This window comes from Glandiceps talaboti, chromosome 10 (assembly GCF_964340395.1).
Source record: "Glandiceps talaboti chromosome 10, keGlaTala1.1, whole genome shotgun sequence".
NCBI lineage: Eukaryota > Metazoa > Hemichordata > Enteropneusta > Spengelidae > Glandiceps > Glandiceps talaboti.
This window is the reverse complement of record NC_135558.1, coordinates 10,005,023-10,032,004: the sequence shown is the minus strand read 5'-3', so window position 1 is coordinate 10,032,004 and position 26,982 is coordinate 10,005,023. Positions and strand designations below refer to the sequence as shown.

General features: G+C 35.2%; 1 protein-coding gene across 1 annotated transcript; it reads left to right on the top strand.

The window, feature by feature from the left end:
* Positions 1–1,517: 1,517 nt before the first annotated feature.
* On the top strand, positions 1,518–25,591 carry LOC144441509 (ER degradation-enhancing alpha-mannosidase-like protein 3). Its single transcript, XM_078131094.1, has 20 exons — positions 1,518–1,711; positions 6,401–6,446; positions 10,850–10,950; positions 12,819–12,971; positions 13,445–13,598; positions 13,790–13,924; positions 14,404–14,509; positions 14,803–14,900; positions 15,338–15,463; positions 15,956–16,039; positions 16,726–16,809; positions 17,179–17,303; positions 17,686–17,854; positions 18,463–18,641; positions 19,538–19,676; positions 20,076–20,157; positions 20,687–20,793; positions 21,149–21,268; positions 21,926–22,154; positions 23,552–25,591. Exons 1-20 carry the CDS (start codon positions 1,605–1,607, stop codon positions 24,718–24,720), a joined length of 3,513 nt encoding a protein of 1,170 aa, XP_077987220.1. The 5' UTR covers positions 1,518–1,604; the 3' UTR covers positions 24,721–25,591.
* Positions 25,592–26,982: the final 1,391 nt, after the last annotated feature.

The following is a 26,982-nucleotide window of genomic DNA, read 5'->3' as shown; positions in this document are numbered from 1 at the left end:
ATTGATGGCCATATAGATATACTGTATAATTTGACATTTCACCAACATGCAATACAACACATAGTTTGCACCATAATTTATTCATGAACATAATTTGTTTTGAAAAGTCACATGATCTATGGTTCACATTACTCTTAGTATTTCGTTGTTGGGACAAGCCCGCCCTCACAGGCGCACGCACGGTCGATACTCAGTAGAATGATGACAATAGTGTTGATACCAGCCCCGCCGCTGATGGCTCACTTCATGTCTGCTGCTGTGTAGTCTCGGTTACCCAAACTCTCGCTACTGGGGGCTCTGCCTTGGGGAGGTCTCATAGGCCGAGCCCCTGCGGCTAGTGTCTGGGTAACCGAGACTACTGCTGCCGGAGATGGCTAAAGTTAGTGAGCTTTGGGTTCAGATGACTATTCAGTGTATTTTCTGTGATGGTCTGAGATCTAGATAACCACATGACGAAGACTATAAATAATACATGTACATTTTATTGAACCACAAGCCACACTTTACGTATAGAAAATATGATGAAAGTAGTTTTTGGCAAAACACAGGGATATTGTACTTTAATTATGCCGCATGGATTATTCACATAACAAATATTAAAAGCACATTCGTGGTATTTGTATTCAGTTCTACTCAGTGGTTGAAACATAAACAAATTGTCACGATTGAATGCTCACTTTCATGACGAACTGTTAACTGTGTAGGAGTGGGTGAGTGGGTGAGTGAGTCAAAAAAGGTGAGCAAAAGCATAGACCCTCCACCTGGCAAAAGTGAGCATGACTCAATGAATCGATCGTGACAGTGTGATAATGTGAACTCAGAAGCGTATTTGTAACTGTGTGAACTTGAAACGGATACGTTTTCCGAAAAAGACCCAGTTCGGACACAGGGGCGAGTAGTATTTCGTAGATTGTCGTTTTCCTTGTCTACACAGGCTAAATATCAGTGACAACGTGCGTATATTGATACATTTGTAGTAGCAGGATTCGAGTGATATTTTCCTCGGGGAAAATAACAATCTACGCAATAATACGTGCCCCTGTTAGTTCGGATAAGTGGTGTGTGAAAAAACCCACCAGTTGTATGACAGAAAAGTTGGGCTAGAAAAGATGAATGGTGGTTCTATTTAATCTGATATAGCGCAGGTGATATTCAGTGTTTGAATAAAATAAATATTAGTGTGAGAACATATGATTCAAACTCCGGCCTCTCATTTATTTATCACACATAATTTATTCCAGGGGATAAAAGGTACTATAAAATGAAAAAGAACAAATATAAACAAAATTAAACTATAAATTCCAAATATCTTATTACTAACAACTAAGCGCAAATTAGAAATATAAAAAATAGAATTCAAAAACTTTAAACCGTAACATGATCGTCTGCACTCAGCATGCTCAGGCTCTCGCGGAACATTGCTCAAACAAAAGAACATCGACAATGCCACTATTGCTGCCACGCGTCACTATCAAGTCACGCGTGAACTGGCGAGATCTTATGAACAATATGGCAGAAGTTACATGAGAACGTATGTAAAGATGTCCTGACGATGCGTTAAAATTGCCGGTAAAACTACAGAAGGAAGGAGAAGGGGAGAGATCATGGGGTTGTCGAACATACTCAAGAACTTGCTTTGTATATCAGTGGCGTTTTTCGTGAGCCACACTGGTCTTTGTCATGGAAAAGCAATCGATAAGACAACCCTCAAGTAAGTACATATATATTAGTCTAATACGGTGTCGTCGTGCCAAGAGTCAGAGGCAGGAAGTGATTTTGTTTTGCTCCAGAATCCTACGGCGAGAACGTTTGCTTGATACACGGCACTGTGTTTACGTATTCTAACAACTATGTGATATGGATATCGTTCTAGGAAATACTGAATTACGCCGGCCACGTATGTAGTTTGGAAAAGTACGTTCGGTTGTGTGTTTAGAGTTCTGTGTTGCTATCTTCATTTTTGAGGATCTGGACTAGAGATAATTTATTTAAAATTTAAATAATCCCCTAATCTAATCCATGGTCACCATAATTTTCCTTGTACGACATCTCCAGTTCCCACAAGATATTCAATATTTCAGTGACTGAGTCACATGCAAAAAAGAGAAAAGTTGGCACAAACAAAAACACAATCGCTTGTGAGGTAATAATATGCTATTCGAAGATGCCCATATAAACGTGCTAGACGCCGATGACGGTATTTTTTGACTATTCGGAAATACCTAATAATGTCATTATAGTATTATGACCATCCTTGAATAGCATATTAGCGGACAAGTGACTGTGCAACAACAGCATTGACCCATATACATACCCACTGATGTGTACATGGGTTAGGCTATGGGTATCCAGTCAAAACGTCCCCGGGTCAAAACGTCCCCGGTTTCCATAAGTCAAAACGTCCCCAGGTCAAAACGTCCCCGTCTTTCCATTTTCCTCGACCCAAACTATTTGTGTGAGTGAGTGTGTGTGTGTGTGTGTGTGTGTTACATTATATCCTTATTTCTTACTATTTCTTACATCACAATACAGTAATGTGACTGCGTACCCACCTCAGGTGCCCAAAATACGTTTATGCGGCTCCCATGGATCGGCTAACACAAGTGCTAATTAGCGACACAAATGAAGAGGGCGGTAAGGTTTGAAGTCACGCGTGGCGACGCTTCAAATACTTGAATGTTGCGATTGATCAATGTATTTAGCACATCATGCAAATATAGTTAATCGTGATGAACGAAAGTAGTATGCACTGGCAAGTCGGTGAAAACTAAATTGTATCTTTCACGGTAAATCACGAACAGAAAATGGTTCGGAATATGGGCATCGATACTTGACCGTGTTTTAGGGAAGGAACGGAAACTGTTACACAGTCAAGTGTCTTGGTTAAATTTTGGTCATACCCGAGGACGTTTTGACCCGGGGACGTTTTTGACCCGGGGACGTTTTGACCCGGGGACGTTTTGGTCATACCCGGGGACGTTTTGACCCGGGGACGTTTTGACCCGGGGACGTTATGACTGGTAAGCAGGCTATGAATACTGAATATATTCACTAAATACACCCATTGTTTGGCACATCATCTTGAAGAAATTTTGCCAACATCAAAATTGACCACAAAATCTTCAGTAATCCATAAATTAAACATGTACGCATTTAAGTTCATAATTTTGAATAATTTATTTTCAGACAAACTATCCTACATGTATATACATCGTAATATTGTATGTGTATGTTATTGTAGAAGGTCACACATTTGTTTTCAAATTGGACCCAGGAATATCACTTTTTGTCATAATTTAAAAGTTCAATAGGAAATGCCATATTGTATTATTTGTGCAGGCAGTGTCAATGTTGTGCATTTGTAACCTGGGACAAAAAGGTACAGTCTATTTCTAGAATAATTATTCTACTTAGCATGGCAGACCTCTAGATTGGTACAAAAGTTTCATACGCAAAAATTGAAGGGAGGGCAGGGAACATGTAGAACAGTGTCCATGTATTATTAGCCTAGAATACAGGTGAATGGGGATTTTGGATTGTGATGGGGAAATAAAAATTCAAAACCTCCATTTGCATGGATTCCAGGCTAATGTATTACAGAAGGTATTAAAAAATAAGGGTTGTGTTTAAGTTAGGGAGTCTAACACTTCGTATCCTTCTTACAACCCTAATTCTAACTCCCTAGTTTTATATAAATACATAAATTTATATATAGTCAGTCCACTGTTCTACATTCTTACTGATGATGCAAACCAGATTTTTGCTAGGGGGTCTATTCTTATCCTCAACAAAACTCTAACCCTAACTCCCTAGCTTACAGTCAGTCCAATATTGTACTTTCTTGCCCGGTTAGCTTATACATTGTAAACCCCCCCCCCCTCCCATTAGTGAGTGATTTTCTCCTTCCCCTCCAAACAACTTATTTACCTAATATGTTAGAAGCTGTGTTTATGTTGTTTTGGGAACATATTCTGAACACAACATTTTGCTCAGAGGAATTTGAAATATAAATACAAGTTGTATCCCTGATGACCCAAAATGTTGCTATTCTTCTAGTACTGTGGTAATAATAATTTCTACCTTATGTCCAGTTCAAAATAAAGTATTAAACTTAAAAAACTTCAAAAAGACTAGAGATAAAAGTCATAATTAAAGGTTAAAAATGTTGTAAGTCTTATTTAGAATAGTAACATTGGCTAGGTTGCAACAAACAACAAATGCAAAGACAAAACAAAAAATACTACAATTTCCTAACACCATCTCCAATATTTGAAATGTGTATGATTGAAAAGTGCATGGCTGTAATGTTTTAGTAGATTTAGTCAGACACAACAGTTATTGCTGAGTCATATGGTTGTCAGATTGTGATTGGAAATGATCTATTACATTCCATCCAGTGCATCAATTCCAGTGGATGATGTTTCAAAATACCTTACTGGTCCCCAAGATCATTATTTCCCCACATCATGTGTGTGTACATGTGCATAGTTTGACACTGTATTGAACACTTCATTATAACAACCATTATACCATGCACGAACCAGGTTAAACAAAAAATATGGAATACGTACCCTGGTCGTTCTACATCATGACAACACAACATGCATCTATGTTACAACAATGTGTGTCTACCATATGTCATTGGTTGTACTGTCAAAGCACTTAAAATTGCCATTACATTTCCTGATTTAAAAAAAAAAATTACTGGCCATGCTATTCAGCCAGAAATTACTCGTGACCGATCCTAAGGGGCCTTGTCACTACGAGTCTAGCAACTAGCAACTCGTAGTGACAAGGCCCCTTAGGTCATGAGTATTTTCCTTGGGTGAATGAAGACAAATATTGAGGAATAGTAATTAATTATAATGCATTTTGACATCCTGTATTAAACTAGTATATCAGTAGACTTTGACTCACAACTTTTGATACCTTGGGAGTCAGCTGTTTAAGTTCTCAAGGATGGAATTTGCAGCTCTCCTAATTCTTGCTGTCAGGATGCATGACAGTTGTTTTGTGTATGTATGTTTTAAAAATAAACAAATACTTGCAAGGAGAAGTCACACTCTACTTTAAAAATTCCACTCAATGTAGAATCTAAAAAGTAAAATTTCTATTCTAGATTTTCTGTCAAAGTGTGTTATTTGTCACGTCTGTTTGGCAATAATTTATTTGGTATTTCTTACATAAACATTTTGTGTATCAGTAGTGGACATCCAAAATATTTTTACGGTCAACACATTAAAATGGTTACATCATCCAACAGGCATACATGTACATACATTGTATGCATATATGTATCGAGTACTTTATTTTACATAATTGTATGCATAAAACCATAACTTATTATGATACATTTATATATATAAATGTACAAACATATGGTAGTATAGAGTATTGATAAGAAAATTATTTTTGTTTATGATAGATATGATAGCATTCAGCCAGGGTATGATTGTACATCATTTTCTGTACATAGTCAGGAAATAAAATACTTATCTCTACCTGTACATGTATCATGGTATGTACTTGGAATGGTATAAATGGTAAAAGAGCGTGACAATCTGTCCTACAAAAAATGTATGTCAGCGGCTGTAGTCTTTAAGATACAACATTCATGCCACACTATATCAAGTATCACTCGAACAACACAGATATCTTATAGTTCACAGAGGCTGATGCTTTGTACAATATGTAGAGTTTTATATACTCACAGTGATAGAGGGACTGTGATATAATGTAGTAGTATAGCAAATAAAATTACTATACAAGCCAACAGATATCATTCCAGCTTGAAAGCAGCGATCTTTAGTAATTAAAAGACAAATAATTTTGTAGGTTTTCTTGTAGCCTAGGGATAGGGATACATCATATTTTGATCTGATACAAAGACATTGTTGTTCATCACTGTCAAGTTGGCATAAATGGCAATACTGGTCACCACATAAAGGGATATTAGGGGAACATCAGCTTGTGCTGGGTTACAAGAAATTGCATAGTGGCATGTCGGTTAGATTACGCAATGGTGTGCAGTTATATAATTTTTGCTCAGGTTTGGAACCCTGGATAAGAATAGGAGAAAGCGGTGACATAATTTTTCCATATGTCTGTATCTACCATAAATTAATGATGGGAATCCAGGTAAAGTAACTATACTCAAGTAGACTTTACCTTACAAAAATGTACCTCCCTAGGCAAATATTGAAACAGTTGACTGATTTATCCTTGCCCATGTAACGAATGTACATGAATAAAATACACAAAATGAAATGTGGGTTGTTGTTGTGTTGTACTCTATAGCAGTATTGTATTGCTAAAAATACATAAATAAAAAACAGCATGCCCAGACTATCATGTTTGGAAAACTGACCTAAAATTTACTATTTTTTCTCTTCATTACCAGGAGGCAGGTAGTGGAAATGTTCAACCATGCATATGACTCCTACATGGTAAGTCAAACTGTCTTCAGTTTTCACAAGATTTGTCACAAATGATCACTTCACTGACATTTTAAACTCACACTTTTCATTCTGACAAGTACTTGTATTATTAATGATATAAATCATACATGTATCTGAAATAGAATTTTATCAGGTCGCATTATATTAACAATAATTGTAAAATTTCTTGGTCGAGATACACAACAGTATGAAAGTCGACCATGTTCTATTTTGACTCTCTAGCATGAGTTAATATCATAATCATAACCCTCGACAGAATGGCCACCTCCCTATAACGACCACTTTATGTCAGTCCCCTGGGTGGCTGCTACATGTTTGTCTACAAGTTTGTCTGTATATACAAAATGTATGTATAATACATGTATCATGAATTGGGGCCTTGATATTGCAAACTGTTTATTTGGCTTTCCACACTTCACTAGTTATGTTGTGATTGCAGTCACTCAAAGTCGGTACTGAACTGAATTCCAGTCAGGACTAGAGATGATTAAAACATAAACTTCCCACAGCATTGAAAAACAAAATGAATAAAATAATCTGATTTTCTGATTCCACAAATTTTCTAATTGTAATGCTTCTTGAAGACAAGTGAAAAGTATAGAATCTGTTAACTGATATAAGGTGATACGGTTGAAATAGGTTTGTGCTGGTTATGTGTTGGTTTGTGCTGGTTATGTGTTGGTTTGTACTGGTTATGTGTTGGTTTGTACTGGTTTGTGCTGGTTATGTGTTGGTTTGTGCTGGTTATAAGTTGGTTTGTACTAGTTATGTGCTGGTAATGTGTTGGTTTGTACTGGTTATAAGTTGGTTTGTACTAGTTATGTGCTGGTAATGTGTTGGTTTGTACTGGTTATAAGTTGGTTTGTGCTAGTTATGTGTTGGTTTGTGATGGTGATGTCTGTTCACTATCTTCTGCTGCCATATTATTATAGCAATAGATGTTTTCAAGGGATTTCAATTTTACAAAAAAAAAACATGGCTGTTATGCCTGGATCTAATTTTCACTAATTTAAATGGTCACTATGAGTACAAAAAGTATATTCACTGGAGATTCATTTTCATGGAAAAATAAACATACAAAAATAGCAGACATTACAAATGTAATTGGAAGCAAAGATTTAGAGTATTTCCAATGAATATATTGTTCTAGTTCAAACAGATGTGTTGTGAAAAAAAATATGAAGAGAAGAGAATGAAAGCAAGCTGTGTTTTTGTTTGAATAAAAATACCAAGAAATAATGGCAAAAATGTCATAACTACATGTATTAACAAAACCACAGCTGTGTAAACTATAACGCATACTTTTACTATTATAGAGTGGCACACATGCATTGCATCATACTGTGGAATTATTTGAATACCAATCTCATTTTCATAGAAAACATTTTCATATTTTAGAGTTACGTGGCAGCTTAATATAACATTTCACTTTCTACAATATTACAAGTTATTAGCAAGTCTGTGATGAAATTTAATAATAGTAATTATCCATAGCCCTTCCACCACTGGATAGGTCTATGAATTATCATTTCATGTTCTTGATATGAAACTCAGCTTATTAACTAATATGTAAATAATAATGTCCTTGTGATGCGGCTCGTTAATCATTTGATTACTTGAATTAGTTAACAGGAAAATACCTACAGTGTAAGTATTATTCAAGTCAACATCAAAAGAACAAAGCTACATGTATTAGGAAATGCACTCATGCTGAGAAAATCGCCTCAAATATGTACAATTTTTTGTACATGTATCACATATCCATATCACTATCTTTAGAAATGTGTAATATTTCAAATATGTATGTATGTGTATATGTATGTATGTATGTATGTATGTATGTACAAGTATATATGTACGTACGTACGTACGTACATATGTATGTATGTATGTATGTGTGTGTGTATGTATGTATGTATGTATGTATGTATGTATGTATGTATGTATGTATGTATGTATGCATGTATGTATGTATGTATGTCACATGTACGTATGGTATGTATGTATGTATGTATGTATGTATAATGTATGTATGTATGTATGCAATATTTTGTATGTATGTGTATTGAATGTGTCACTGTACTCTGTGTGTGGGTGTGTGTGTGTGTGTGTGTGTGTGTTATGTACATGTATATTGGTAAATACATTTGGGAATGTTTTAATTGAATTAACTGATGATCACATATAGAGGAAATTTTGAATTATCCATATATCTTAGTTTCATCTTATTTGTTACAATTTCTATAATTAACCTAATTCTGTAACTATATCCAATTTCAGCATATTAAATGATTTTATTAGTGTGATATCAATTTGTACGTAAAAATGAAGAATCATGCAATTATGTTAACAGTTATTACCGCCAGAAGGAGTGTAATAAAGTGTTGATTTAATGAAAAAAATGATTATTAGTTGAGGGATTCAAGAAAATCATTTTGTGCCGTAAGAAGTTTGCAATAGATATTAATATAATATATCAATTTATGCTGTATGAATTATTCATCTATTGTGTGGTCAACAATTTGTTATTACTTAGTAAGGAAATCAGATTGCTTCCTTATTATTTTGTCCCATATTGACTGAAAATATCCCATGTTTTCTGATATAATTGGACAAAAACATCCCATTCTGGCAAAATCCTGTCAAGAAAACTGCTACAATTGCTTACATTTGTATATGTGTCTCTGATGCATGTGTTGGAGGGGGGGGGGGGGGGGGGGAACTACCAGTCGAGCTAATGGGACTACCAAAATTAAAAACTGGTAGCCCAGTTGGACTACCAGGAAAAAAAAAGTTAATTTCAAGCCCTGTTCAGTGCTTTGATATTAATATTGATATTAATCGGATTGTCAAATATGATATATCTTTTTTTGTAGGATTGTCATTACAGGGTGTACTTTAATTTCCTGATTAATTAATTTTATCTAATTTGTAATGATGGAAACATTCTTAATTAATATTGCTTAGATTATAGATGTGAATCTACTGTAACATTCCAATTGTCATATTTTATTAAAGTGACCATATGGATGAGGATTGGATATTGTTTTGTATTTTTAATGTATAAAACAATTTTATCATGGCTTCTTACAAAAAATGTACTTGAAAAATCAATGTAAAACAACATTGACTAAGTCTGTGATTCGTAACTCAATGCATTGCAAAAAGCTAAAACATGTGTAAAAAGTATATTATTGTACTTGCAGTAACAGATATTTTACACATTTATTAATCTCTCCCATTGTATTGAGTTACAAACAAGGACTTGGCATAAGCCATGATATAATTATTTTATAAATTAAAAATCCAAAATAAATCCAAAATCGTCATCCAGATGGCCATTTTAATTTAACAGTCCCAATATTCCAAACATGAAATGTTTTCAAAGATGTCTGCTTACAGTGTAGACGTGTCAGAATGTACTTTGTATTCCGATTGTTAAATGTTAATTAAATTCATAGTTTTGAAATGGTAAAATATCTTCAATAAACAACACAGTTTTTACTATTCTATACATTTTGTGAGGAACCCTTGTAAAATGACAGACAGGGGAACGAAGGTAGATTGTACCCACTTTATATCCTTTATTGAGTACATTGTTGTAATGTATTATAAAAAGCTAATTTGTACCAAATCATCTCTAATCTTAAGATTCGATGAAGGAAAGCACTATTAAAACTACCATTGTGATAACATACATGTAACTCACATTTGTAAAATGGTAAATTGTAAATTGTTTGTTTTAAGTGACATCGCAACATTTTAAAATTTAAATTAATGCGTAATGGAAATAAATATGTATTATTACAGTGAGAATCTAACCAAATACTTGGTGCTAGATAGAGTATGGCAACTTTTTTGTGTTTATTAAATTTGAGAGTACATCAAGTATATGGGTATACTGGTATTAATAAATATGGTATTCAAATTACAAAAGATTGACTTTTTTTAACTTTAAAGGCTACAATATGGTTGAGCCACCTTTCTATAAAAAAACATGTTAATGTTGAAAAATTGAAGTCTGTTTTGATGAGGGAGGTGGATGGTTGTGTTATCAACCTGTCAAAGTAGTGGAATGGGTACACAAGACCCAGACTTCTAGGCTTTTATAAATGTATTCACTTTAACTAGTATCTGACTGCTATATTAACATTTTGAAAACCTTTGAGGAAATGAATTTCTGTTTTCCTGCGTTTCCTGTTCTAAATCTCAATGGTGTTCATTCTAAACATCCATGAGTACCATCTCCAATTTTCACTTTCCAGCTTACATGCATTCATACTGATTCCCCTTGTTTCATTTTCTATAGCTACATATCTTGGTGTTTATTGATTCGTGATTCTATGTCCCCTAAACTAATATTTTATTTTCAATAATTTTATTTTCTATAGACGTATGCATATCCAGCAGACGAACTGATGCCATTGAGTTGTAGGGGTCGTGTACGTGGTGAAGAAACCAGTCGGGGAGATATAGATGATGCTTTAGGAAAGTGAGTCCATTTGTGTATTTTTCTCTCTGAAAAAAACCCTGTGTATTTACACAATATACATGTATATAATTTGTAGTAGTATAGTGGTTTGTACCTACCATCTGTATTTCCCACAATATATAATTTTTTTCACAATTTAGTAAATTTTTATCATTTAGGAATATTTCGTCATTAAAATTGTAGTTTCATACCTATACATCGGTATTGCTATTTTGCAAGTATCTACATGTTACAGTGGAGCAACCAGAATAGATGGTTTCATCTTTGTCTCGCGAATTTTTCACCACAGAGCAAGCTCTGTTTTAAATGTTGTATTTTAGTTTGATGGTCATATATTTATGTAGAAACATGCTATTATGGTGTGGTAGCATTGTTGGTAAAGTACACATCTAGTAATCAAAGGTTCCTGGGTTTGAGTCCCTGTCTTGGCCGGCTTTTCTTCTTCTCGACAACTATTCTAAGAAATGAAATAATTAAAGATATAAACTGAGAAATTTACATTTTGGTTTATATAAACAAACAGCTGTGATTGTGACTGAAATGGTATTTTTTGGGTAGTCCTTTAGTCAGTCTGTTTTAGTATCTCTATTAATATTATTATTCAAGTACACTCATTTGTGTTTCAGTGTCATTGGCACTGTTTCTTTCCAAAATCATGGAGTTCCACATTGTGTTTCTGTGTCATGAAATTTTACGATGTACATATATAGTTCTGTAACTGTGTTCTGTCAAGATAAATCATCTTCCAAACTTTTACACATAATGAATATTCCATACTCTATTCACGAGTGTTGTTATCATTAAATTATCGTGCAGGCATGACATAATTATATCAACAATATGTATACATCCTAATAATGTCAGTTCATACCATCCATGGTTTGTGTATATCAGTCAGACCTCGTTAACAGCATAGAATTTCAAACCATTCAGAGACTTGATATTTTTATTCGACACGCATATGGTGTCTGTTACACAAAGGGATCGTTTAACTTCATCTCCACATTGCCATGGTAATCTGTATCATCTCCACATCGCCATGGTAATCTGTAGATTTTGATGTTGGTGAGCGAATCTTTTAGTGTAAAAGGTGTCATTAAATAGATTAGTTTGTCAGACGATTTTCATTTTATGGCAAATTCAACATGCTGCATTTTCAAATACCTTCATTGTATGAGTCTTTTTATGTCATGCAAATATAGTAGAACACTACAAATTTATGGGCATCACTCTTATGGTTGTACAGCCAGTGACAAACAAGCACAAACAAGTTGAACTTCTTACAATCAGCAAGTACACTTGGCACAATATGTCAAAATTTAATAGATTTCATTTGCTTGATAAGATCATATTTTTTTTATTACAATATATGCAAATTCAAATATCACTATTTTCATCCGGTTGTGATATTTTAAAATTTGTATTTATGTCAAGTTATGCAGCAGAGGTGATATACCTGGGTTTCTAAAACTTTATCCAAAATTATTGGTTAAATTATGAATGTGCAAGTTTTATCAAAAATTTCTTCTTGGTGTCTTGGATTACATAGAGGGAACATTTATATGTGTATTAGACTGTAAGATATGTCGTGTCATTAGGGAGGGGTTGATCGATGTGTGAGGGCGCCCCGTCATGGCATACATTACAGACTACATGTACATATATAATAAAAGTATCATGAATTTTACCAAAAATCATTTACATTTTTGTATTCGTTTTTTTTTCTTCAAATTTTCTCTGATTTTGTCGATAGATACAAAACTTCTTCAGAAATGTATCAGTGTGTTGCATAAGTTAATTGTTCAAAATTCGCTCTGTAAAAGTATGATGAATTTCACCTGATTTCATTTATTTTTGATTATTTTCAGATTTTCTCTGACTTTAATAGACACATTAGATACTTTAGCTGTTGTAGGAGAGTTAGATAAGTTTGATGAAGCTGTCAGACTTGTATCAAGAGATGTGACCTTTGACACTGATATTGTTGTGTCAGTGTTTGAAACCAATATACGGGTGTTAGGGTATGTATACAGAGTTTATATATCATTGTATATATTCCATGTGTTGTATTATACATGTATATTAACAAATAGGATTGCTGGATATATGGTCCCACTAATATTTTGATACAGAAAACTGAATTTCTTTTCCAGTAATTATCATTTTGATATTTGGGAAAAAACATTATTTACATATCCTATCCCAGAATTGCTATGAATATTAATATGTGCAATTTAAAAAGGATCTTCCAGAGCTTTATTGTAGAAAACGGTCAATTATCTTACCATGTCTGTCTGTCTGTCTGTGTATGCATGTACATGTGTGTGTATGTGTGTGTGTGTGTGTGTGCGTGTGCGTGTGTGTGTGTGTGTGTGTGTACGTACTTACGTATACAGTGTACTGTATGTGTGTGTTTCAGTCTGTGTCTGTATGTTCTGACTGACATGATATCTATCTATCCAGATGATTGACTGTTGTATATTTAATTCTACAGGGGTCTTCTAGGTGGTCATGTGATGGCCCTAGCCATAAAGGATCAAACAAACAGAATGCAATGGTACAATGATGAATTATTAAATATGGCTAAAGACATGGGTCAAAGGTTACTTCCAGCATTTAATACAACCACAGGGATGCCATACCCAAGAGTAAGTCAACTGAAACTGTAACAATAAACACGATCTGCTTTATTTGTGTCTGTTTGATGTATGAAGCAATTGAAAATAAAGTAAGGCTTTTTTTTACAAAATTTGTTTTAAATTTCTTTATGTGGAGTACACAAAACTGATGGTTTACAGTTTCGCTGCAAAATTTATATATATATTTGTTGTATTACCAGGTGAATCTTAGGTATGGTGTACAGAGTGGTAAGTCTAGGACAGGAACAGAGAGAGATACATGTACTGCATGTGCCGGTACTATGATTCTGGAGTTTGCTGCCCTCAGTAGGCTAACAGGAGAAAGTATATTTGAGGTGAGAAATGATTTTGACCAATCAAAATACAGTAACCTCTTTTTAACAAACTTGAAAAATGAGCAAAATGTTTGTTAGTATGAAGTATTTGTTACAATGAAAACGTGTATTTGAAATATATTCCTGGTATATGACAGGAAGTTTGTCACAGATTCTTTTATGAGTTACTGGCTAGGTGTATTATGCTACATAATGAGGTCTGCCAGACATTATTTGGTTTGGATATGTGATGAAATATTTCAAACGTATATCTTTTTGTGAAAAGTGTAATTTAGTGATATTTTCAAACAAATTTAGAATTGTATGCATTGATAACCAAATTATCAATATGGATTTGAAGGTAAATTATCAATATGAATTTGAAGGTAAATTATCAATATGGATTTGCACGTAAATTATCAATATGGATTTGAAGGTGAACTTAGCTGTTGGAATATGACACGAATGAAATATATGATACATTTTGTCCTATTTTACAGGAAAAAGCACACCGTGCAATGCAGTATATATGGGAGAAGAGACATAGAAGTAATAATTTAGTTGGTACTACTATTAATATACACAATGGGGATTGGGTTAGGAGAGGTAGGTATATCAATTAAGTATTAACTGTTCTAACTTATCATGCAAGTTGAAGACCTTCATAGCAGGTGTCTTTCAGCCAACTGGCAATGTATGACGATGATGATGATGACAGTGAGAATGATACGACAACGATGACGATGATCATGATATACTGCCGTCAGTACTTGATTGTAACATTGATGATGCCATCCATTAACAGTAACGTTCACCATTGTTGTTCATAAAATATGATTAACATCTTGTGCAAGTTTTCAGGAAATGTCTAACCCATGTCTGTTATTTCTCTACTCCAGAGAGTGGTGTGGGTGCTGGTATAGATTCCTACTATGAGTACTGTCTGAAAGCCTATATTCTACTCGGTGAAGAAATCTACCTAGAAAGATTTAACAAAGTGAGTTTTGATAAACAATCTTGTAGTTTTCAGTGTCTTATTCTATGAAGTTGTAAAGTCAAACATGGAAGATGAGATGAGAGATAGAACAGACATTGTGTGGTGACTGAGACACTACCTGTACATTGATTGTATATTATGTATACTAGTTGGTTTGAAGATTATGTAATAAAGAATTGATCAATTTGTAGCCACAATACCTATCAATGTCTCCTCGTATGGGGAGAGGGGGTTATTCATTTACCAGTAAATATACTGAATAAAGATTAGTATTTGTGCATGCCAAAATTTGAATATGTTGTTGAATTTTTTCAGTCATTTCAATTTATGAGTTTTGTGTCTGGTTAGATTATTACCAGGGATATTTTTAGAAAGTGTGGTTATGTGACCTTTGATCCCTGACCTTTGACTTGTGTTTTCTGTATTTGTCATTCCAGCATTATGATGCTATTATGAGATATGTCAGCAATGGACCACTACTCATAGATGTACACATGCATAAACCATTGACTAAATCTAGGAACTTTATGGACGCATTGTTAGCATTCTGGCCTGGCTTACAGGTAGGTGGGCTTGTAGGGGTACTCTTTTGTTTAGTGTTACAGTATGAAATTATAAGTTGAGGTGATAATGATTGTGGTGGTGATGATGATGATGGTGGTGGTTGCGGTGGTGGTGATGGTGATGATCGTGGTGGTGATGGCAATGATGATGATGATGACAATGACAATAATGGTGGTGGTGGTGGTGATAATGATGATAAAAATGATGTTACTGACGGTGGTGATGATGATGACAATAATAATGGTGGTGGTGGTGGTGGTTACTATGATGATGTTGGTGGTGGTGGTGGTGGTGGTGGTGGTGGTGGTGGTGATGGTGGCGATGATGATGATGTCGATGACGACAGCGATGATAATAGAAAAGATGTTAATGATGATAATAATGGTGATAATGTTAATTATTTTAATTAATATAGTGAGATGTATGTATGTGTCTACATTTTGATGTTAACAATATTGTATTCAGAGTTGTTATATTATTGTCCATTTCAGGTTCTTGTAGGAGACATCAAACCAGCCATAGAAACACATGAAATGTTATATCAGGTTACTAAAAAACATAACTTTCTTCCAGAGGTATGTAGTCATCTGTACTTTCATTCTGTTCATAGATTCTGTTGTAACTTTCCAAACTTTGCTCCGCAACACTTCATGAAATGTGGTGAATTCTAAAAAAATATTATTGAACAGAAAGGGAATGGATACCTTGTCAATTCACTATTTGTAATAAAAACATGGATGTTAAATGAGAGAAAATGTGTTGGTTTCTTCACTTTCAGTTATTAAGATGAGTTAGCATTGATCAAAATGTAGATGAAAGTGACATGTGGGCCTTGTTAACATTAGGCAACTTACATTAAATGTATAATTGTTCCATGGTTGTATTGTTATACAATTATAATATCAAGAAACAGTTGAAAACAAATTGAACAAAAGTTGCCAAGCAAGGTCTGTACATAACTTCAGCATAAGTTCAGATCAATGCCAACTCTGTACTGATAAGTAAAAGTGAATGAAACCAAAGTATTTTATATCATTTAACATCCAAGTTTTATCAAACATAGTGAATTCACAAGATATCCTTTCCTGTAATGTTTCCCTGACAATTAATTATATCTCACACCTTCTGACTTACCCCTGGAAACCAGACCTAGCATCCCCAACATTGATGTTTGATAGTAGACATTTCTATCCCCCACATAGTACATTACAATTGCTGCAAAGTATTAAATATTGAATGTTTGTATTTACATTGAATGCAGGCATTTACAGTGGATCACAATGTGTACTGGGGTCAACATCCTCTCAGACCTGAGTTTGTGGAAAGTACATACTTCCTCTACAAGGTAAATATTCACTCCTTTAAACAATGTTATGTTTGATATTTAGAAATGATCAGATTAATGTATGCATTAATGGATGTCTCTGTTAAAGAGATACCAATCTTAAGCCAACAGTTGCACAAAACACCTCTATGGCATCTATTGAAGGATAACATTTCTCAAAGACGACTCAAGAGGGCAGTGTCTATAGGCAAGGGCTAATATTTTGTCAGACCAACATCCACATCAAATTGAAATATATCTTTGTATTCCTGGTCTTATCAGTGTATATTTACAATAAAGCAAACATCGTCACTTGTGACCACAGCATAACAATATTAATATATGTGATTCTGTTCATTTTCAAACATTGTATTTCTATCCAACTTCCAGGCAACCAATGATCCCTACTACCTGGAGGTGGGTCAGAACATACTAGATAACTTAAATCACCATGCTAGGGTGCCTTGTGGGTTTGCTGGAATGAAAGATGTACGTACAGGGAGTCATGAGGACAGGTAAGTTTGTTGAACTGGTCTGTCTAGGATGAAATGTGAAAATACCAGGTAAATACTGCAATATATGATTTTGAAATATCACAGTACCTGGTATATTATTCTGGTCATTTCAGCAAGTGTACTTTTCAACAGCAGACGATTGACTACATGTTTATATTTTCATCTTAAAGTAGTAACCAAGACAACTTTGTTAACATATCATACAAAGAATAATTCAAACCAAATAAAGGTAAAAAACCAAATTGTACAGTGTGTCATCTTCAATATCAAAAATTTAATCAGATTGTGTATAGAATGCAGATTTTGAACTTGAGTGAAGTTGAACTCCTGTGATGTTCACCTACACTGTCCTTACATTTACAAGTTATCATGTCTATTTCAGAATGGATTCCTTTGTTTTAGCTGAGACATTTAAGTATCTATATTTATTGTTTGCTGAACCAGAAGACTTGATTATAGAACTAGATGATTATTTATTTACAACAGAAGCACATTTACTGCCTTTGTACATCGGTAATATGAGAAATAAATCAGCTGCTGCCAACAACACGGTAAGTGTAGATTTAAAGTGGCTCCCAGTGGTTTTTAAAACACCCAGGACTTGAAAAAATCAAGAGGATAAAGTCTTACTGTAGTCAGAGGATTTGTAGACTAAGATACGTTGTATTTTTCCATGGGAGGAGTTGACTGATGTGTGAGGGCGCACTGTCATGGCGTACCTTGTAGACCAGATGATTTGCTGTGCATATGATTGCCACACAAACCCAGTTTGAATGCTCTACAGACCTAATTGGTTAAAATTCTGTTTTTTCTCAACTGGTAGTTACTTGTGTACAAACAAATATTCCTTTGGAGAAAGAGGATTAACAACTTTCACTCAGCTGTGTTTCACTCGCAAAACGTGTGAATTTGTGGAGATGGGGAACTTTTTGAGTAATGACTCGGGGTTGGGGACAATTACTGAAAGTGTCTCAAAAAAGTCAACATCATGACATTTATCAAGACCATTTGACAAACCTATGCTCTTACAAGAACATCACCAGTTGTACATGTACTACAACATCACCCATGTCGTGATCCAAAATATTCTCTTTGACGTTATGACATTGAAAAACATGGCGATATTTGTACTTATTTGTTTTATCTCACTTGGTTACAGGAACCACAACCATCAGTACATAATGACTTAATGAGTTATGATCGTACATGTCCTAATCATAATTATGAACAAAACATTGCACACTTTGCTGAATTGGTAAGAAAACCGATACAACAGCAGACATTTTTAGATGATGTTTGTCCACCTACTAAAAAATCTGGTGCTTCAACCTCAAGAAGGTAAATATAAAATTATTGGCTGTTGTTTGAAGCTAAATGTTTTAATTGTGTTAGGATGGTAAAGTAAGCTTTTTGCCTTTGTTCTCTTCCCATTTCCCAGGTTTTGAAAACATTTGGTGATTGCATGTGGGGTGTTAGATCTTAATGTCACTGCGCTGACCATTTAGTTCCGAAGATTCTTTCATTGTTTTATCATCAAACCTTTACAACTAGTAACACTGAAGTAAAGCACTTTCTGTATGTGCTGCACTCATTTATAGCATTCATATTACAAAGAGCAACACTGAAGTAAAGCACTTTCTCTATGTGCTTCACTCATTTATAGCATTCATATCAAGTGTAAAAGTATACTATTTCAATTGGTTTCTTTACAAGCCTAGCATGTGGCCTTTCTAATTCAGTCAATTAGCAAATGAAACAGTATACTTTTACACTTGATATGGCTGCTATAAATGATTGTGGTATATACAGAAAATGCTTTACTTTGGTGTTATGGGTTGTAATGTATTGATAGAGTTGTACTCAAAATGTCTGTATTGACTAATAACTACAGAGACTGTTTTGTACAGATTCACACATTCAATACTGATAAACTTCAGGTTGTTTTGGAAACTCAGCGAATTTTACTGACTGCTCTATATGGTCTTGGTTCTAAATTCACAGAAAAAAATGAAATACAGAGAGAAAGAAGAGAATGAAAATACAAAGATAGGTCATAATCAGATACAAGTGTATGAATAAGTGCTATGATAACAAAACTTTCCAAAGTAGATTCACTTCACTCACGTTTTGAATAGGAAAAGTATTGTACGTAATTTGAAACAATGTTGCATGTGATTTTAGATTGATCATAGGGAGAACTATAGCATTGTAAATTCCACTCCTTGTATCGGTAGGCCATCCAAACCTGGTAGTCTTCGAGCTGCTGAGTTTATACCTGGTAATAAAGATCATGAAAACATACTGAAGAAGATGGGTATCAGATTGGTTACTATGAGAGATGGTAGAGTACAGCTGTTACATACAGCATCGCAGGTTAGTTTCATATCTTGATCTATATTCCATAAGTTTTCTTTATTCTAGATTATGAGCAACGTCTTACCAATATACACCAGGTCACAATGTCTTGAGTGATTTCCAAGAACTTGGTTGGTCAAGAATGTTATGATAATTTTGCCAGGAAAATGAAATACTAGTATAGTGATTGGCCAAGGATGACATGGTAATTTTGCCATGAAAATGAAATATTGTGATCTGCCAAGGATGATATGGTAATTACCATGAAAATGAAGCATTGTGATTGGCCAATGATAATTTTGATTGTATTTTTGTATCTATTGGTAACGTTTGTATTTGTATTTAATTGTTTGCAAGGATGTATTCCCATAGATAGCTACTGTTCTAATATTTTCCTCTGTGTGTCTGATTTGTTAGGCTGCAACTCCAGAAGATGCAGAGGAAGGGATGTTATTTATGCAGGAAATGATTGAATTATCTAAAGTACAATCTCAGGATGGTAAATACATTAACACTGGAATTATAGCTTTTAGCTGGAATTTACAATGTGCAGTTTCTTGCTAGAGTGGGATAGTTCAGATCTTGTGCTGAAAATTGACAACATGTAATTTTATGTTACAAATTGACCGCACAGTGTCATGGTAGAAATTGACAGTGTTAGTTTCCTTTTGGAAATCTATTGCAGTTGTTTTGCTTATCATTACTAAAGATGATCTTATGTAAAAATAATTATCAGTGTTGCATGATTATTTCAAAGTAAGTAATTAATACCATCGTCAACAAACTTTGTCTGTTCTTCCACATCAAAACAGTGATGTCTTTTCCAAGTACGAGAAATCAAGTTTCAATCATTTGAAAATGCAACGTTTACAATAATTTGGCAACATGTACTTCTTACAGTACACTAATAGTCTGTCTTTAATCATGTCGTTTATTTCAGGTAACAAAACATGTACAGAACTGCCAAGCTGGTTTGTACTTGGAAAATTTGGTTTTATGTGGATTGTGTTTGTGTTTCTTTACTCTAGAGTATCAGCCAAGAGCTGTACAGTTTGTGTCTGCACCATATAACGGTAATATAGTGTTAACAGCAGGACCAGCACAGTTTGGACAAGAGTTACATGGCCATCCTGGCGTAAGTAGTCTATAGTTGCTGTACAGTGTTTTGCATACAAATTCTAAGTGATGTATTTGGCATCGTTATTTTAGCACTGCTGAATGCACATTAGGAGGAGTACCTAAATGGGAAACTGTATGAGTGTTTGTGTTTTGTGCATCTTTGTCACATGTACATATGTGTGAGGACATGTCTGTTTCAAAAGTGTGTATAGTGTGTGTGCATGTATGTGCGTGTGTGCATGTGTGTGTGTGTGTGTGTGTAGATATTAAAAAGTTGATGGTGTAATCAAAGTGAACAGTTCATTACTCATGGTGCAATCTTAGACACTCCTTCACTAACAAAACTATTATAAATCTTTCCGTCATTTCAGATTTTTGCTGAAGTAGTTGTTGCTGATCCGTACAGGGCATGTACAGAATTGAATAATGCTGACGAAGCAGCTGGTAGAATTCTGGTGGTAGAAAGGGGTGATTGCATGTTTATAGACAAGGTAAGTCTATGGTCAGTTAAGTCAAGGTTCCAAGACCTTAAAGTCTGCTGGTACTCTGAAAAACCTTTGTACATATGTCAGTGCTGATTGATGTTGAGACCTCTGGTGTACTAGTTTGTAGTTCTAAGTAAGTTAACCTCTTAATTAACTGTGACCTAAAAAGTTGAGCCAGAAACGAAATGTTCTTACTGACAGTTTTAAGTAGTTAAAAATATGATGGCTATTGCTGCTCACACAAGTTGACCTTTCAACGCTAACCTTGTAGCTTGACCCTTGACCTCTGACTTGTAAGTTGACCTTTCAACCCATCACTATAATTAGACCTTGCGAATCAAACCATGTAGCTTTGTCTTTCAATCCCTGACCTAACAATTTCCTTTTCAACCCTAACCTTGTAGCTTGACCTTTCACCCCTGATCCTATTTGTTGACCTTTGAACCACCATCCCTGTAACTCGACCTTTCAACCCACGTCCCTGTAACTAGACCTTTCAACTCTAACTATGTAGCTTTGTCTTTTAACCCCTGACCCAACAATTCACTTTCAACCTTGTAGCTTGATCTTTCACCCTTGACCACATATGTTGACCTTTCAACCCATGACCCTGTAATTATGACTTTCAACACTGATCATATGTGTTCACTTTTCAACCCTCAGGCTAGGATTATCCAGAAAGCCGGAGGTCGTGGTGCTATAATCATTGACAACAATGAAGGTTCAAGTAGTGATATGTCACCAATCTTTGCTATGTCTGGTGACGGTACAACTGATGTCACCCTGGCGGCCATCTTTCTCTTCTGGAAGGAAGGAAATATTCTCCTGAATGCAATCAAAGAACAGGATGACTACTTGGAAGTTATGCTGGTGGACAAGGCTAAAACAGTGGGTGAGTTTTATTTTGTTGCACGTAAAATTCTTAAAGAGTCCTCCACGGCTTGCAAGACACTGTCTCCTGTTGGTCTATAGTATAAATAGTAAAAGCATGAGAATTGCCCACTCTCATGTACATTACTGACCAAGTTTAAGACGCTTTGTGAAGAGTTTTCATATGACCCCCTGGAATGTCTAGGTTAGGACAGTTTCTGAACATATTCTAGATTACATTGGCACACTAAGTCAAATTTTTTGTGCCTCTTTGAAGTTTGCTATAGATCTGTTGTTGGTTCCATGATGCATTGCACACCTCCCCATAAAATGTCATATATTTTGTATGTGCATAGGGTTTCACACATGCTACTCGGGGATGTCGTCACCTGACCATACCCTTGATTTTGGATTAAAATCCCTCTCTGTCATTGACTGTGTCTAGTCTTTGTTCTCTAAAAATCACTGACAAAGAGGTCAGAGGTCAATATGTCTTTCTATTGTTTGATGATGAAGATGTTATTTCAAATATAATAAAGACTAAACAATCTTAAAAGTAGTCTTGCTGCTAGACGTTCGGGCTTTCTTTCGATGCTATAACTATAAGCGAACGAAGTTCGCATGTGAGGGCCTGCCCGAACAGTCTAGCGAATGTCATTTTCAGACCGGACATTCCATTGAGATTACATTGAGTGGTGGGTTGGGCCATCTATGCATATATATATACTTTAATATATTCAATAACCTATGACCTCGGGGAATCTCTGCATGCAAGTGTTGACAAACACATTTACGTCATTACTATGGCTTATCGGTTTACACATTTCAGTTAACGCATTGGTGGTTATTTATACAAGCCCCTCCTTAAGATGAATATGCATGAAAATTTAGCTATTGTCCTCTGTTTGTGCTTGTCACTAATACGGTTCTCTGATTGGCAGTTATTTATATCCTGATGACATTCGCTAGACCTCGGATGTTCCATCCTCGATAGCGTTGTTCGGCGGTGTGTCGTATTTTATCGGAAGAACATCCGAGGGCTAGCTGATAGACTATCTTAAAAGTAACCACATCCATGACATCATCTAAAACTTTGCATCTTGGAACCAGAAAATGCCTATATACCTAGCAATCAGATACTCATTGTCTGGAATGAGTTTCTCTTACATTTTTTTTCCATGTTCATATATCACTTTGTTGTTGCACCAAGAAGATCTAACAAATATGTAAACAGAACTTGTGAGGATGAATGTTCATGAACTTTCTGGGTCCATAGGTGTTATTGAACCCTGAAAATCCTGACAAGGCATCACTGAAAGTTTGGGAATTACTTGCACAAAAATTGTGACTAGAAAAGTAGCAGAAAATTTTCACTTATAACAGATCTTGTTTTATTGATTTTACTGATTATCTTCACAGAAGAGATCTTGAGAAAGAGAGAAGAAGGCGATGATGATGATGATGATGAAGAAGATGATGACACCTATGACTTGGAAATGGAGGATGAAATCAAGAAGCAAGACAAGAACAGTCAAACCGTCACCGTGAGGAAACCATCAACACCAGAGCTTCCAGATGAACTTGTGGATGTCATAATGCAAGAAGTACAGAAGATGGTGGAGAGTAAAGGTGGAATGGCTGATTACATCAAACAGTTGGAAGAAACACAGAGGGAGTTGACAAATGCGGGCGTTAAAGTGGAACTCGAACTTCAGTACGGTGACGAAACTAACGATGGGGACAACAAGGCGGATCCTAATTCCTTAGAACTAGCAATAGATTTAACCGGAAGGAAAAATATGGAGGAGGAGGAAATATGGGATAGTATACAGTTGCTGAGACAACAAGCTGAGGGATCTGTGAAGTCGATTGTTGCAGCAGATGGTGAGGAGGAGCCGCAGCAAGAGGAGCAGTTAGGTGATGCAATACAGTTGCAGCAGGAATCGAGTATTGGACAGGAGCAGCAACACAGGTCGACTGGGGTTAGTAAACCTGAAGGAGATACAGACCAAGTGCAGCAGACTCTGCAGCAGAAACAGCAACATCAACAAATGCATCAACAGCAAGGACAGCATCAGGAAGAGCATTTTGTTGAGTCTCATCCACACCATGATGGGATGCTGCAACATCAAAATAAGAGAACTTCACAAAGTCATCTTCAGCAGCAACATACACAACAACCTGATCTGCATCAGGATTCAGCACATAGTTCTGAGTGGCATCAGGAACAGAAACAGCGTGAACAGAAACAACACCTAGATTTGCAGCGACAACTCCATCAACAGCACATACAACGTCATCAGCAACTTCAAAAACAAGCAGTCCAACAAGAACAACAGCAGCAAAATAATCAACAGCAACCAATACTACAGCAGCAACAACAGCAACAAGATCAAAAAAAGGATGAGCGATACGAACATCAACGTCAGCAGCAGGAAAAAAGAGTGCAGGAGCACCTCAAGTTTCATCAGGAACGACAAATTGAGTTGCAGCAACAGATGCAGGACAATTTAAAGATGCAGCAAGAGCAGCAACATTTACAGCAGCAGGACAATCAACAAAAAATTGATAAGAAAGATGAGCTTTGATGATAGCTGGTTCTTGTCCCATTTTTGTCCAAAAATAAAAGAAGACATTTATAAACCATTTCTTTATGTCAGAATCAATACAATTATGAGATTTTAACTTCCAAATTTTTGAGAGATGTAGAAAATATAAAACTAATAAGAGTTGAAATATATAAGAAGAACTGATGCACTGTTCAAAGTTATCATGACTAGATATAACTTTGATATCCATAATATATTTGATTGGGTTGACATGGGAACAGTTGCCATGGTAACAACATACTTCCCAAACACTTCCTGAGGCACTAGCTGTATATGTCATTTGTTGCATTGTTTTAACAGACCAGTCTTTCAAGAGGCTAGTGTATACGTTCTTCCTAAATGGACGGAGAACAATTTTTTAATGACTGGTAGAAGTTTGATTATGAAAAATCAGTATTATTAGCAAATTTGAGAGAAATTGTTATATATTTATGATCAAAATGCTGATAATTTGTATCTGAAATACAACTCCACCAAAAATATTCATAACTCTTTGTGTTTCAAAAAATGTTTTAATAGTTTATAATTTGTACATGTACTCGTAACATTGTACACTTGATGTTTATTTTAATATTAGGACATATTTTGGTACATATGATATGGTTGTCAATCCACTGACAAAATGCAGTCATTGGTGGCGCTCTGATAGTGTAGTACAGACAGAGAGCGCCATCAACTTTTCATTGACTAAAATACAGTTAATGGGGACTCTCGTGATAGTGTAGCATAGACAGAGAGCGCCATCAACCAGTGTATTTTGTAGTCCGGTCATCTCTAGCTGTGTTACTGTTTTCTATCAAAAAGAAAAGCTGTGTTTGAAGTATGGCTACTATTTGTGTGTGTGTGTGTGTGTGTGTGTGTGTGTGTGTGTGTGTGTGTGTGTGTGTGTGTGTGTGTGTGTGTGTGTGTGTGTGCGTGTGCGTGTGCGTACGTGAGTGTGTACATGTGTGTGGTAAGTATATGTGTGTTTAGATGTGACGAGTGTGCCTGTGTCCTTGTGCACACAGTGATATGTATAGTAAACTTTTTCATGACTTGTTTGAATTTCAAAATAGGTCTTTACTCTTTCACCTACCCACTATTATGTCACCACTGTTCAATATATATATGCTGATATTATTCAAAGTAAAGATACTCACCATACTATGATATTTTGATGGTTTAGGGGCTGGGATCAATGTGATTAAAATCCGATGTAGTACACACGGCGCAATTTCTTTTTGGCTGTTACGTTAACTGTCATTTGTTCTTTTGTGAGCACGCTCTTTACATACATCTGACACAATACCACAGGTTTTCCCTGAACCCAATCTTGTACTTATGAGTAGCCAATCAGAATCCATCTTACAATATGACACTCAACGTTCGAAATTGAAAGAAAGAGAACCACCAAACAATAACGATATCATCATTGTCTGCACTATGCTCGTGCTCGTATCGAAGTGCTCTTAAGAACTGTACCTGTCTATTTTGGCACATTACACATTTTCATTGGTTGAGTGAATTCATTCAGTATTCTCATGGCATTCGGGGAAAACCTATGGTACTGTGTCAGATGTCTGTAACGAGTGTTCACAAAAGGAGAAGTGACAGTAAACGTAACAGCCAAAAAGAAATCGCACCGTGTACACTACATCGAATTTTAATCAGATTGGAGTTGGGATGTGAAAAGCTACTCATGGAATACGTAGGTATTGATTAACATGTGCAATTTGTAGTGTGTATCTCATTTTTTTATTCAGCTGTACATATAGCAATATACAGAAAAAGTGATTTTAAGAGTTGATTCAAGAACGAATATTATTCAGGGTTTCACATTGAAAAATCTATATACAGTGTGTTGTACTATCATGTCAGTTGTTATAGCGCCCTCAGGTGGCAGACTTCCAAAAAGCATTTGATGTCAAATGTTTAAACAGATAATATAGGCTAAACTGAAACTAATGATGTAATCATGGAATTTGATAAAAATATTATTTTAAGGATATTTTTGACATAAGTATATTTTACAACAAGGCAATGGTGCTAAGTTGATTTTGAAATTTGAATGTACATGTTACATATTATTTTATTTTTATGGCCATGCTGTCTGTTTTACTTGCTATCTACATAGATTTAGGTTAATCTTTTTGTTTTCTTGTTATCACTATTTTTTTGAGTATTATAAATTCATGTTCCATATATTTTACATACTGTGTTCAAAAGCTTCATGTTAGAGACATTCTGATTGGCTGTTCAAAA